The sequence below is a fragment of the Terrapene carolina genome, unplaced genomic scaffold (assembly GCF_002925995.2).
Source record: "Terrapene carolina triunguis isolate 2854851 unplaced genomic scaffold, T_m_triunguis-2.0 Scaffold212, whole genome shotgun sequence".
Taxonomy (NCBI): domain Eukaryota; kingdom Metazoa; phylum Chordata; order Testudines; family Emydidae; genus Terrapene; species Terrapene triunguis.
Genome location: NW_020664563.1, coordinates 12,467,544 through 12,481,655, shown reverse-complemented (window position 1 = coordinate 12,481,655; position 14,112 = coordinate 12,467,544). Strand labels below are relative to the sequence as shown.

At 52.7% G+C, this 14,112-nt stretch overlaps 1 protein-coding gene across 1 annotated transcript in view; it reads right to left on the bottom strand.

Annotated features, from left to right (window-relative positions):
• The window catches only part of LOC112105871 (sulfhydryl oxidase 1), a 37,055-nt gene extending 24,090 nt beyond the window's left edge, over positions 1–12,965 (bottom strand). Inside the window, exons 1-2 of the mRNA XM_024198862.3 lie at positions 12,722–12,965; positions 4,998–5,098 (exon numbers count right to left, since the gene is read on the bottom strand). Of these exons, the coding sequence (XP_024054630.2) occupies positions 4,998–5,098; positions 12,722–12,965 (345 nt within the window). The remainder of the gene's footprint in view (positions 1–4,997; positions 5,099–12,721) is intronic.
• Between the last annotated feature and the right edge of the window lie 1,147 nt (positions 12,966–14,112).

Sequence of the window (14,112 nt, the reverse complement as noted above, 5' to 3'; positions counted from 1 at the left end):
CAACGCAGGAGAGCCCTAAGTGGGGAGTTTTGCTGGCCTTAGAGGCAGGTCTCTGAAGGTACAGGCCAAGGCATTTAAATAAATAAGCTCTTTTGGGACTAAGTCTGATTATAGATCCAGACATGCCAACTTGCGAGACATGCGATTTCTTAATAAAATTAAGCCTAACTCTCAAATTTCAGGATTTTGGGGGGGGGAAGGGTCACCTGCTGCTGAAACAATGGAGGCCTGTTGGACAGAATTAATTACTAGGCAGGAGACAGGCAGATGCGGGGGTGACAGTGCCTGTAACAGGGGCCAAAATCACCTTATCCAGTACATGTGGCAGAGCGGGCAACACTGATTGTCACATCCACACAAACTGGGGTTGGGCAGGGGGAGGGAGGAGTCAAAAATCAAGAGACTGACCTGAAAAACACATCTTTAAAAAAAAAACAAAAAACTCACGATTTTTTGGCCAATCTCATGATCTCTGATCTCCTGAAGTTGGCAATCCTGCAGACATTACACTGAAACACGACTCACCACATGGCTGGGGAATGGAGGGAATTGCTAGCGCGGGCATTGAGCTGGCCAAATTTTGTCCAGCTGGGAGTGAGTGTGGATGGGGGGGAGGGTAGGTGATGACATGAGGAGCCTGACCCTGTCAATGGCTCCATGCTAGCGCACGAGGCCCGGGAAGTGAAACTCACCCGTCTGGTTTCACCACAGGGTTTATGTGCACCTGGGAAACGAGCGGAGTTTTAAAACATGTCAGCTAACACGTTAGAATTACCATGTTTCCAAACACCACTCAGCACCTGGTACAGGGCCACGCCCACTGTGTTAACATTCACATTACAAGTATCAGAGGGGTAGCCGTGTTAGTCTGAATCTGTAAAAAGCAACAGAGGGTCCTGTGGCACCTTTAAGACTAACAGAAGTATTGGGAGCATAAGCTTTCGTGGGTAAGAACCTCACTTCTTCAGATGCAAGTAATGGAAATTTCCAGAGGCAGGTATAAATCAGTATGGAGATAACGAGGTTAGTTCAATCAGGGAGGGTGAGGTGCTCTGCTAGCAGTTGAGGTGTGAACACCAAGGGAGGAGAAACTGCTTCTGTAGTTGGCTAGCCATTCACAGTCTTTGTTTAATCCTGATCTGATGGTGTCAAATTTGCAAATGAACTGGAGCTCAGCAGTTTCTCTTTGGAGTCTGGTCCTGAAGTTTTTTTGCTGTAAGATGGCTACCTTTACATCTGCTATTGTGTGGCCAGGGAGGCTGAAGTGTTCTCCTACAGGTTTTTGTATATTGCCATTCCTGATATCTGTCTTGTGTCCATTTATCCTCTTGCGTAGTGACTGTCCAGTTTGGCCAATGTACATAGCAGAGGGGCATTGCTGGCACATGATGGCATATATAACATTGGTGGACGTGCAGGTGAATGAGCTGGTGATGTTGTAGCTGATCTGGTTAGGTCCTGTGATGGTGTTGCTGGTGTAGATATGTGGGCAGAGTTGGCATCGAGGTTTGTTGCATGGGTTGGTTCCTGAGTTAGAGTTGTTATGGTGCGGTGCGTGGTTGCTGGTGAGAATATGCTTAAGGTTGGTGGGTTGTCTGTGGGCGAGGACTGGCCTGCCTCCCAAAGTCTGTGAAAGTGAGGGATCATTGTCCAGGATGGGTTGTAGATCACCGATGATGCGTTGGAGAGGTTTAAGCTGAGGACTGTAGGTGATGGCCAGTGGAGTTCTGTTGGTTTCTTTTTTGGGCCTGTCTTGTAGCAGGAGGCTTCTGGGTACACGTCTGGCTCTGTTGATTTGTTTCTTTATTTCCTTGTGTGGGTATCATAGTTTTGAGAATGCTTGGTGAAGATCTTGTAGGTGTTGGTCTCTGTCTGAGGGGTTGGAGCAGATGCGGTTGTAGAACCAACCCATGCAACAAACCTCGATGCCAACTCTGCCCACATATCTACACCAGCAACACCATCACAGGACCTACCCAGATCAGCTACAACATCACCGGCTCATTCACCTGCACGTCCACCAATGTTATATATGCCATCATGTGCCAGCAATGCCCCTCTGCTATGTACATTGGCCAAACTGGACAATCACTACACAAAAGGATAAATGGACACAAGTCAAATATCAGGAATGGCAATATACAAAAACCTGTAGGAGAACACTTCAACCTCCCTGGCCACACAATAGCAGATGTAAAGGTAGCCATCTTACAGCAAAAAAAACTTCAGGACCAGACTCCAAAGAGAAACTGCTGAGCTCCAGTTCATTTGCAAATTTGACACCATCAGATCAGGATTAAACAAAGACTGTGAATGGCTATCCAACTACAGAAGCAGTTTCTCCTCCCTTGGTGTTCACACCTCAACTGCTAGCAGAGCACCTCACCCTCCCTGATTGAACTAACCTCGTTATCTCCATACTGACTTATACCTGCCTCTGGAAATTTCCATTACTTGCATCTGAAGAAGTGAGGTTCTTACCCACGAAAGCTTATGCTCCCAATACTTCTGTTAGTCTTAAAGGTGCCACAAGACCCTCTGTTGCTATTCACATTACAGTGTAGAAAGCCCTAGGGTTAGCCCAACCAGCTAACGTTCTTAAACATAATTGTTTTTGTCTACACTAGGTGCAGAGTAGTGTTTACACACCATGTTTGAATACACCACTCATCTTCCCAGTGTAGACAAAAACACAGGCTATTTTCACTGCCAAAAAGGGTGGGTTTTTACAGCGGGATAATGAGCATTAGTAATTCTGCTGCAAACTCCTAGTGGAAACAAGGCTCTTTCATTTTACCGGGATGTAGCTAGGTGAGGTCAACCCCAGGTGGAGGGTTTAGTGCTGACCTCATCCAGCTACATCAAGCTAAAAACGACCTCTCCCTTGTCTCCAGCAGGGCCGCTCCCATGCCTTAGTTATCCCACTGTCAAAAATCCCACACAAAGACACAGCCAGAGATTTTGGTCCAGCTGTAACTGCAGCTAGCTGACTGCTCCTTAACTCAAGTTAACAACCATGAGTGTAAATTCTAGAGTAGCCAGTCATAAAGTGTTCGTTTCAGGAGATCCGACCAGGAACCAACATTAGAGAATGTCAACCCTGGAGTCTGGCATCCTGTCACTTAACAGGCAATCAATTAGCTTGGGTTACAGCTCAGCCAAAGCAAGCTCACCAGCTGGTGCAGAAAGTAAACAGCAAAAAACAAGTCACAGAATTCTTCCGGCTTCAAATAATCCAAAGGGTCACTGGAAACACAGTGACGTTTGCTCAGAAGGACTCACTGACACGTCTCTTTAAAGGACTTTGCGGGAACTGGACTAGGTCTGCCTCAGGAAATGTTTGTGACAGAGGCATTTGAAACAGTCATATGCTGTATTCCCCTTTGCACCAGATCAAAGGCACCACACCGTCCTCCCAGCTGGAATGGATTCAGGCACTTAGAGTCCCCATTCCTTAGGAAAGGAACACAGTCAGGACAAAAGGTGTGCTGGGAACCTGAAGGGAGGATGAACAGGGACATACCAGACTCTGGTTTTGCTCTCCCTTACTACAACCTCAGAGAGGGCTCATTACAGGGAGTCCCCAACAGAAATGCAAGAAAGAAAAATGGAGGGTACCTTTTACTACTCTGGTGCCATTCTCCTGCCCTGTGCATAGTAATAATAATTAAGCCCTGCATCTGAACTCCAAGTTATGGGAATTCATTGCCCGTTAGCAAGGCATCTCTGAGGCTTTTGCATTCTTGCTTATGTTGGACTGGGGTTTGTTTGCATGAGGAAATATTTAAATTATATATATTTACACAATTTTTGCTGGGCAAGGGACCAAGGGGTGGAATCGCAATTCGACTGCCAATAACAACAGAACCACCCAATACGGGAAGCCTCAAAGCACTTAACAGATGGGAATGAAATCGTGCAGCACCCTTGCGGCCTAGGGAATAGACACAAAAGTAAAGTCACTTGTGGCAGACCTCCATGGTACTTTTTACAAGAGTTGAGCTGTTAGCTCCAGCCTCCTGGCCAAATTCCTCTGTGCCTCACTACGTTCTGCCTGCCCAGATCCCCACAGCAATCTCACTTGGATATGATATTCTTCACTGCCTGTTCTAGATGCCTGAGAAGGGATGTTGTGTACTGTTGAACAGCTACTGTGTTTCACTCCAGAGGTGGCTGCATTTCAGTGCTGGATGAAGCGATTCCTACGTGTATGTCCAGGAATGCATTTGGGGTGCTATATAAACAGATGCAAGGTCATCATTCAGCTGAACTGACAGGGAGAGGAAACAGTTAAAAGAAACAGGCCAGGAGAAGCCACAAGAATAAAGTGCTCTAGGAGGCACAGAACCCATCTCATACAGGAGTTGGTCCTAGAGTCCTGGGTTGAATTCAAGGCTCACTCCTTCCTCGGGGATAGCGAGCTGCACATCAGGGACAAAAGCCAGCTGGGCTTCAAATTCAAAAGGTTGCCGATTCCTAGAAACACCCCAGTCAGGTTTCCCTGGTAATGCCACTGCCACGGTCTTACAGGGACAGAGAGATTTCACACACAAAGGGCTCTTCTCCCCAAGACCGGTGGTAAGCAACAACCCATATCCCAAACAAACACAGCCTGCCTGGTGAAGCGCTGAGATAAACAGGAGGGGGGTGGTTTCAGATGGCTTATGGCCAATGCTGCTGTTCAGACCCAAAACCAAAACACAGGCTGGAGACCAGGACCACAGTAGAACTGATCAGGAGCCTCCTGGGGTACCAGCCCCATGGAATGTCACAGGGTGTGTCAACACAGCGTTTTGGAGCAAGCCTCCCTGCCCAGGTCCTCTCACCCCCCTGCTAGGCTTCAGAGGCCGAGCCACCGTTCAAAGCACTGCCTGTGCAGCTATTTTTAGAGCACTGGTGTGAGCCCCGCTGCAGAATGCTGAGTACACACACCCCTACAGATTGAAGCTGCACCAGCTCCGCTTTCCTGCACCCACCCCAACCTGTGCTCACTTTACCTTCAACGTAGGGAACCCAGTTATCCCAAACTTCCCGCACATTTTCTGATTGGCTATGTCTGCACAGTCGACGACGGCAACGTTCACCGCGGGGCTCCATTCTGAAAGGACACACAGACAGACATTAGCGAATCTGAACCCCCTCTCCAGACCCGGCCACTCTGCGTTGAGAACAGGAGCAGCGGCTGGGGCAGAAGCTCACTCCGAATTCCAGTGGCTCTCTCCCCCGAGAGCCTGTCACAGCTTCACTGCTCATGGGGAGACCCCCAGCCATGCCAGCCCCAGGAAATGGGGCAGAGCCACTAGGACATGCTGGACGAGGGCTAAGTTGGAGGAAGCCTCTGTTATATTTCTGGGAAGAAATGCATTATGGGTAACCACCCCAAAACCTTTCCTACAGTTCCATGGCCGGAAGCTGAATTCTGTCCTCCTCCATTGCTAGAGCACTGCTCATCCCAAAGCACTTTCGATACTCATGCAACAGGAGCCTTCTAGCCACCAATGAAATTCAGCTGGCTCTGGGGTACGGCACAGCAGCCGTTTACCAGTGCAGAGTAAGCACAGCAGCTTAAGACAGGAAGCAGAGCAGCATGCTTTACACAAGTCAAACCACTTGATTTATATAGCACCAGGAATGCGCAGGCCACTTCACCAGCAAATACTATGGGGGTATTTTAGGACTGACTGAGCGTAATGCTCAGAGCTGGGGTCCAGTCCATGGAACATGGTCAAACCTCTTTTCTTACAAAAGGTGTTCATGTGAGGGGAGGGGGGTTTCAGGAACTCAGTTTTCCATCTCTACCACCCTACTGCCCTTCTAGCTGTCCAGTGACCCAGGCACCACGCTGAGGCTGTGTTGGGATGCTCACCTAGGAACAGTCATCTGCAGCACCCGGCCTTTTTCTAGGAGGGCTCATCTCCAAGGACAACCCAGGCCCCCTTGGCTTGGCAGCCACAGTTTGAGGGTTGCAGGGAGTGAAACATGCAAGCCTCGCAAAGTGGTGGATAATATCACATTGCACGTGAGTTCACTTGGGGCTGAGATCTGAGCAACTCATGCTGCGTGCCGCATCTCTGCCCCCCTCCCCCGCAAACTGGCATCCTCACTCTGGCCACCAACCTCTTCTCTCTGGGCTGCAGTCACTGGGTGAGGGTAGGGACCCCAACCCCAATATACAGCTCAACTGAGCTCACAGTTTCTCCCCATCCCAAAAGAGAAGCTCCCTAGACTTTGCAGAGACAGGAAACCCATGGGTCAGCGCAGTAAACTCACAAGTCTCATCTGTGGGCAAGGTGCCAGGGAGGGAGAACTGAGCCCTTTTGTTCCAGGCACCTCGCCTCCTCCACACCAGGCACAACAAGGAGAACGTCCTCCCAGCTCTTTGCAGTGGCAGGCTGAGCAGACACTCCTGGGAGACCGGAGGAGGAACGTATGGGAGAGCAGCTTCAGCCTGGTGCCAGGGGCAGAGATCCAATGCAGAGCTGTTAATCCCTCTTCCATAAACATTGTGGCTCAGAGGCCTCTCTGGCAGCAGTTGTGAGCCCAGAACACTCTCTCCCTCTCCCCACATGTGGGCACAGGCCGGTCCCTACTCCCCAACGCACAGCAATGCTGTCCTCACCCCGACAGGCCAGCTCCAGGGTCCATCCCACACAGTCAGTGAGTGCACGGCTGCTCCATCCATGCCTCTGGCTCCTCCTGACATCACGGCACGCCGCCCCCACGCGTTTGTTTGAACAGAGCATCTTGCCTAGGAAACTAGATCCTGCATTCGCCTCCGGGTACCCCTGGGGATTCATTCTAAAATTATGCTTGGCTAGAAAAATCCACCCCCCTGAAAACTCATGACTCAGCTCTTCTGAGCTGTGAGCAGCAACCCCCAGATCCTTTCAGGCGCCTTCCAGGCACGTCTGAATGGGACCGCCCACTCCTCAGAGGGGAGCGTATCCGACTGATATAGCAACTTCCTCTGTTTGCTCTGGGGTCCGGTCCATGGAACATGCTCAAAAGGACGGGAACAGGAGCCAAAATCTCGGAGATGGTGGCCACAGCAGGGATGGAATACAGTGGCATTGATTAGCTATTCTTCTGGCCATTGCAACCAGGTGGCTACATAACCTAGTGTGGTTGATATGCAGGAGCTCTGGCAGGGACAGAGGTGTTACTGCAGTGCAGGACAGGCAGCCATTAGCACAGGTCACATGATACCATTACTTGTGCTAGCCCCACAAGAGAACATTGTGCAGCAGCACACGGGGGGCGGGGAGGGGGGTTCGAGTCCAAGGGAAATACCAGCCCCCCCAATATACTCCAGCCCTCAAATCACCGCACAAGTGCCATTTGCAGCTCTCAATTTGAGAGGCAGTTCTGTGCTTTTATTGTCTGAGCAACCCCTGCTGGCCATTTGAGGACAAATGCAGTGCTCCAAAAGGTGCCCGCTCCCAGCAAAGAGGGGGGAGCACACTGGCAATGCTGCTGCTCCCTGCGCTTGAAGGAGCAGGGCAGGTGTCAAGCGCATGCAGACAGTTCCACAGGGCAAGGGAGAGCCAGAGCCAGTGTTTGGGGCAGGTTGCCATTTAGTTGCACTCCCAGGCAGTGCCGGGGTGCTGGGAACGTTCACATCCTTTACTCTAGCCTCTCTCTGCAGAATCCCCAAGATCCATAATGCAACATCCCTTTCACACAGCACTGAATAGGTCCCAGCCACTGAGCGCTTCCCTCCTGTCCCCACAATCTGCCTTCTATTCAGCTCCTCTGTAGCCATGCCACAGCTGCTACAAAGGACTGTGTCGAGGCTCCCTAGAAACCATCCTGGGGCCCACACACTGGCCGTGGAAGCTGGGCTCACAATCAGACTGAGGGGTGTTTGCCTCTCTCTTACTGGGCGCTGCCCTGGGGATGATCCATTTGAAAGCACAGGGCTTTCCTTCCAGGCGGGTTTCATGCTCCCCGCCAGTGGACATAAAAGGCTCAGCTCACATTAAGGCGGCGGTTGGTTTAACGCACCTTTTGGGTGGAGAAAGCCAGGAAAAAGCAGCGCTAGCGAGAGCCAGGCTAACGCAGACCAGCGCTGTGCAAGCTGCTCTCATCCTGCAACACCCGCGAGTTCTGAGCCGTCTCTGCCAAGGCAGCTCAACTCTGACCTGCAACACCCCTGCTATTCCGGTTATTCCAGTGCCAGGCTCTCATCCCAGCTTCGCACATGGCACCTTGATCCTGACCTGCAGCATTTGCTCCTATTCCCCTCCTGGGATGCAGATCCATCAGGGCTCTCATGTTCTGACCAGGGCTTAGGGCAAGAGGCATGGAAAGACTTCCACATGAGCAGGCATAGGCAGGGCTGTGCGGAGGAGACATGTAAGGGGGACGTGATGGAGGTATATAAAAGCATAACTGACACAGAGCAGGTAATCAGGGGCCTGCTCATCTAACCCAAGAACATGGGGACAATCAGTAACATTGAAAGGCAGCAAAACTAAAACTGATCAGAGGAAATAATGTTAAAAACACAATTAACCCGTGATCTCACTGCCACAAGATCTCACTGAAGCCGAGAATTTAGCAGGATTTAGAAAAGACCCAGGCAAGCGGACATATGGCTGTGAACATTCAGTTACATTAGACGGGCTCTAAACTCTCAGGCCTCAGGACATAAGTCAGACATTGCCTGGTGGGTGCTAGAAATTAAGTTCCCCGCAGGATATTCCGTAGTGTCCATTAAGGGGATTCCTGCTGGCCACTGTCAGGGACAGGGTACTGGGCTAGACAGGCTACTGGTCTGGCAGCTCTACATTCTTAATTCTCCTGAGGAAAGGCTGACAATTGTAACCTGCTGCATAATGACTTTGCGATGTGGGGATTACAAGGAAGCAAAACTCTTCCCCATGTGTGATTTAAGGGGACATTTTCCAAGGCACAAATGGGACGCAGGCACCCAACAGCCCTTTTGAAAATCTCCCCCTAAGCCGGATTGGAGCTCAGGGCTTCTCGAGTGCAGGGAAAGGGGAGTGTATGAATTGCACTGATCGGCTGAGAAAAGGATTTGGGTGGGAGAAACAACTCTCCCCTCCCACCCAGGCAAGGTCTCTTCGTACAAACTCTCCATCACGTTTTCATATGACAACCCAAGAGGGATTTGGCAGGCCAGGCTCTTCCCCGCTCCAGGAGGTTTCACTTTAAAGATCAGCATTTGCCCAATTAGATTCATGGAGCTTTTCCAAGTCTGATTTATGGGCTTCCGCAGCCATCAGTGAGCGGAGACAAAATTCTCTAGTGTCCTGAGTTTAAACACAGCCTCTCCTGCCAGAATTGAAAAGGGGGAGGAAAAATTGCAATGACAAGCAAATCCAGCCCGGGGCCGTTGTGAGGGGCTGCAAGGGGCCAGGAGCTCCCTGCTTAGTGCACACCACCATTGAATGCTGCACTAAAGGCACGTTTGTACCTCTTCAGCCCTGGCGTGTGGGTGTGTGTACTTCCTCCAGCTGCATGAGCTGGGTTCTGTCAACACACGTCAGAGGGAGGCAAACGTGGGTTCATAGTGAAGACTCTTCCGTGTTATGTCAGCAGGAGAGCTCTGCAGAGTGCATGTGCGATGCCCTGCTGGCACAGAGCCAAATACAGATTTCTGGGCCAATGGGAGGCCATGTGCCTACAGCACCTATAGAGTCATCAATTCCAAGGCCAGGAGGGACAACTGTGATCATCTAGTCAGGCCTCCTGCGTAACACAGGCCACCAGCACGTGACTCCTTTACCCACTGCGCACAGGACACCAGCCCCAGTTAACAGCCATCATCACTAAGTATGTTCTTCCAGAGAGGGTTGAAGGGCTGTCAATTCACCCCAGAGAACGGGGGGGAGGGATAGCTCAGTGGTTTGAGCATTGGCCTGCTAAACCCAGGGTTGTGAGTTCAATCCTTGAGGGGGCCACTTAGGGATCTGGGGCAAAATCAGTACTTGGTCCTGCTAGTGAAGGCAGGGGGCTGGACTCGATGATCTTCCAAGGTCCCTTCCAGTTCTAGGAGATAGGATATCTCCCTTTAAAAAAAAAACAAAAAAATCTGCAATCAGCAGCATCCTCCTTTCAGCTCCAGGCATCAGACCAGCATGTGCAGCCTGGGACGTGAGACTCTACTGCTTCCATCCCAGCTCATAGGGTCCATTCAGACATGGCCTCTGTGTGTATGAGGTTCATGGCCCTCCCATGTCTGTTTGTCCCCAGTCCTGGGCATGTCACTGTACAGGAATCTTATCTGGAGCACACTATGGGGGGTCCAGAAGGTACAGGCAATTACAGCAAAGAGTCCCTAAATGATGCTCTGAGGGGCACCAGATGCTGGAAGTTCAATCCCGGTGGTAAGATCACCAGAGAGACACGGCTGGCTTACAGCGTCACACCACAGGCTGGCCCATAGCATGTGGGACCCTGCTCCGTGTAAGCCCAGACCCCATGCAAGCTCGGCAGCGCATGGCCCACCCTAGCTCTCCCTGGCCGCAGACCTGGAGAGGACAGCAATAAGTCACAATGTGCCTCTCCTCTTCTAGCAGCCGGGGACCTCGCTGTCATTGTGGTTAAGGCATAGGAATGGGAACCCATGGATCAGAGGCCTGGCCCAAGTTAGCTGTGCCAGTGACTTGCTGGGCGACCCTGAGCATTGTGTAGCCTCTGACAGGTTCTCCCTTCTGCAAGCCAGGAATAACGCTTCCCTCCTGTGAATAAGGAGGGTTGGAAGTTGAATCCCTGACTGTTTAGGAAGCACTTTGAGATCCCCAGATGGGAGGAAGCACAGAGGGAGAGAAGGGTCATTTGATCATAAGGCTGGTCCTGGCCACCCCATTATGGCAAGCTCTTCCCAGACCCTTCAGGATGATGCACATGGGAAGTGCTGAAGAGGCCTTCAAGGGGATGACAAGGATCTCTAAGATCCCTCCTGGCCTCCCACTAAGTCACACAGTCACATCAGCACTGTTCCACCAGCATCTAGAATCAGGGCACAACACCAGAAAACACCTGTGAGCATGAACCAACGCTCTGTCATCCAGTAACGCAAACCTCAGCCCGTAATCTCATCACCAAGGCTGCATGGTCTAGTACATAGGCATGGGAGTTCTACTCACAGCTCTGCCACTGATTCATTGGATATCCTTGGGCAAGACCCTTAGCCACTCTGCCTCAGTTCCTTGATCTGTGCAACGGGGATAATTAGAGTTACTTACCTACCCCACAGCAGCTGCAAAGATTCAGTGCTGGGAAAGCCCTTTGAAGGCACAAATGTCAATCCTCCTTCTATATCGCATGTTAAGCATAGCCATGCCAAGCAGATAATAAGTCCTCTAAGGAAACGAAGGCGCTGTAGGAAGTGATGTGGGTGGCTTTCCCATTGGCACGTTTCCTTCTGCCTCTCGGAGCTCATGTCACTTTGGGGAAGAATAGGGGTGTTTCTTACGTTGGAATCTGGCCACTTCACTTCCATCCCACAACTGTCATTCAGTGCCACTGTGCATTTCTGAACAGCTGTCACATTCCGCCTGCAGGGCGGCTGCATTTCAGTGGCTGGTCGAGTGATTCACATGCCTCTAATTGGGCAATCAATTAACGATCCCTCAGGATGAAAAGTGCTCAAAACACATTGCCATCTCCCTGGGGTGCAGGCCCCAAACATCAGAGGAGGGACCAACTGGTCAACTACTAAGCACCAATTCAACTACTACTCATTGATGGAGCCACCTGTGGTGACAGGAGCTATCCCAGCCCATGCTACAGGGCACAACTCAGCCTTTGCTCTACAGAGGCTCCATCTGCGACCTTCAAACACACGCCCATTGCTCAGGGCAAAAAGACAGTGGGGAAAAAACCTCCAATTCCACCCCCCTCCCCCAAACACACACACACACACACTTTCTCCAGTAGCTCCCAAGCCCAGTCTGTATTAGAGCGTCAGCTGATCAGATCAACACTTCTGGCCTCCTCCACAGCCAGTTAGACAGTGCCTGAGCCCCAGGCGGATGAGAAAGGAGCCACAGCGTTAAAGTTAACCCAAAGTCACAACTAGAGAAGGAAACCCTCCCCCAAAAGTGAAGTAGCTACAACGCAGAAGCGAAGCAGGAAGAGGTTTCGTTTGTATGTGGTTTTTGAGACCAACTTTAGGGAAGTTGCTCTCCTAACTGTTCAGCAACGGGCACTAAAGCTACAGCGCAGAGTGCAGCTGGGACCTGTCAGCCACACACAGGACACGGCAGCAGCAAGGGAAGGCCAGGCAGGCGGCCTCCTTTCTGCGGTTTGCAAATGACCTGGAGCAGGGATGCCACCGCCGAGGGTCTCGGAGAGGCACTGACAGAGGGAGCAGTGAAGGGGGAGGGAAACACAAGGAATTGAGAGGGGAAAGGAGTGGGGGTGAATGAAGATGCCGGGGGGCAGGGAGAAGGCACAGAGATAGCCGAAAAGGGGGCCGAGGATGCAGAGGAGAGAAGCGAGGACTCCAGCGAGCCGGGGCAGTGAACGGGAAGGGGGCTGGCAGAAAGGGCATGGGGCGGCCCCAGGACAGTGTGGGCCCTTTCTATGGGGAGGGGCTGACACGGGCAGTGGCACGAAGGAGGGGGCTGAGGATGGCTGGCCCCGGGAGGGGGAGAGAGCTGGCCCGGGCAGGTGGCCATGTGCCCTTGCTGGGGGGCCAAGCAGAGGGCTAGGGCGAGGGAAGCAGGGCTGCCGTGGCCCGGCCACTCACCCTGGATGTCGGCGGCCAGCGCCCGCCAGATGGGGGCGAAGTGGACGCAGTGGCCGCACCAGGAGGCGTAGAACTCCACCAGCCAGGCGCTGCTGGAGTTGAGGACGCTGCTCTCCAGCGTGTCCACCTGCAGCAGCACCAGCGGGTCGCCGGGCGAGTAGAGGCCGCCGGGCGGCGCCCCGGCCAGGGCGGCCGCCAGGAGCAGCAGCAGCAGCGCGTGCGGGTGGCAGCGTCCCCTCGCCATCTTCCGCCGGGAGCCCGCCGCACAGTGGCTGCGGGCCGGGCCGGGCCGGGCCGGGCGGGAAGAACTTTGCTGCCGTAGCTGCAGCTGCCTGTCCCCGGCCGGCGGGGGAGGAGCTGCAGGCGGAGCTGGGCCGGGCGGGCCCCTCCCGTCCCCGCCCCTTGTTTTCAGCGACCGCAGTGGCCTGGGCCCGGGGACAGGAGGCGCGCGCGCTCAGCCTCGGGGGTGGGCGGTGGCTCAGCTCCCCTCCCGTCCACCCCCTGCTCCAGAGCCAGGGGGTCCATGGCTGGCTGGGCGGCAGCCGTGGGGGGAGACCCAGGGAGGGCTGCCTTCAGGTATGGGCACGCCCGGTACCTGGCGAGCCCCTCCCGCCAGCCGTGATGGTTACCCAGGCTCTGGTGAGCCAGGAGGCACCTGGGAGCAGGGTGCCAACCCCCAGATACACACACAAAGCCAGGGGTTTAAAGCAGCAGCGCCCCTCTAAAACTTCTCCTCGACCTGCAATAAAATGTTACCCACGCAAGAATGACTCTGTTTCCTACTGGCATATGGAGCGTCTCCCCCTTTACGCTGTGCCCTGGTGCCTCTTAAGTGATTAAGATGGCCTAGGACAAAGAAGCCCCCCTTGTCCTTCCTTGTGGGCGAGTCCCTGCTGGGTGGGTCGTAGACCCTTGGGCACTGGCAGGTAGATTGGCACAAGCCCTCAGCGAAGGGGCATTGGTTGGGTTATTTTTCCCTTTTTGTGGCAGCCTGGGCAAAGGCAGGGGTTGGTCCCCACAGTGCAGCAAAGGAGACCTCCTTTATCTGAAACAAACGTCCAGCACAGCTGCCTCTCCCCATCCTAGGACATTGGGGAGATGTGTTTCACGCCACTGAAATGCCCTGGATATCGGCCCGGGCAGTGAAAGAGATAAACAGTGTGACTAGAATGGGACCATCTGCCCCCTCTAATGCAAAGAGATGTCTAACTACATAGCAGCTGCCAGAGCCCCATGTTCTACATCCACAGATTTTAATACAGGTGTGAAGGTAGTTGCTCACATGCAATGCTGACATACAGTATAAATACTTAGATCCAGACCTGCCAGGGGCCAGCCATGCCCCGCAATGCGTAACAAAGACACAGCATTTTAATTATCTGTCAGGACAC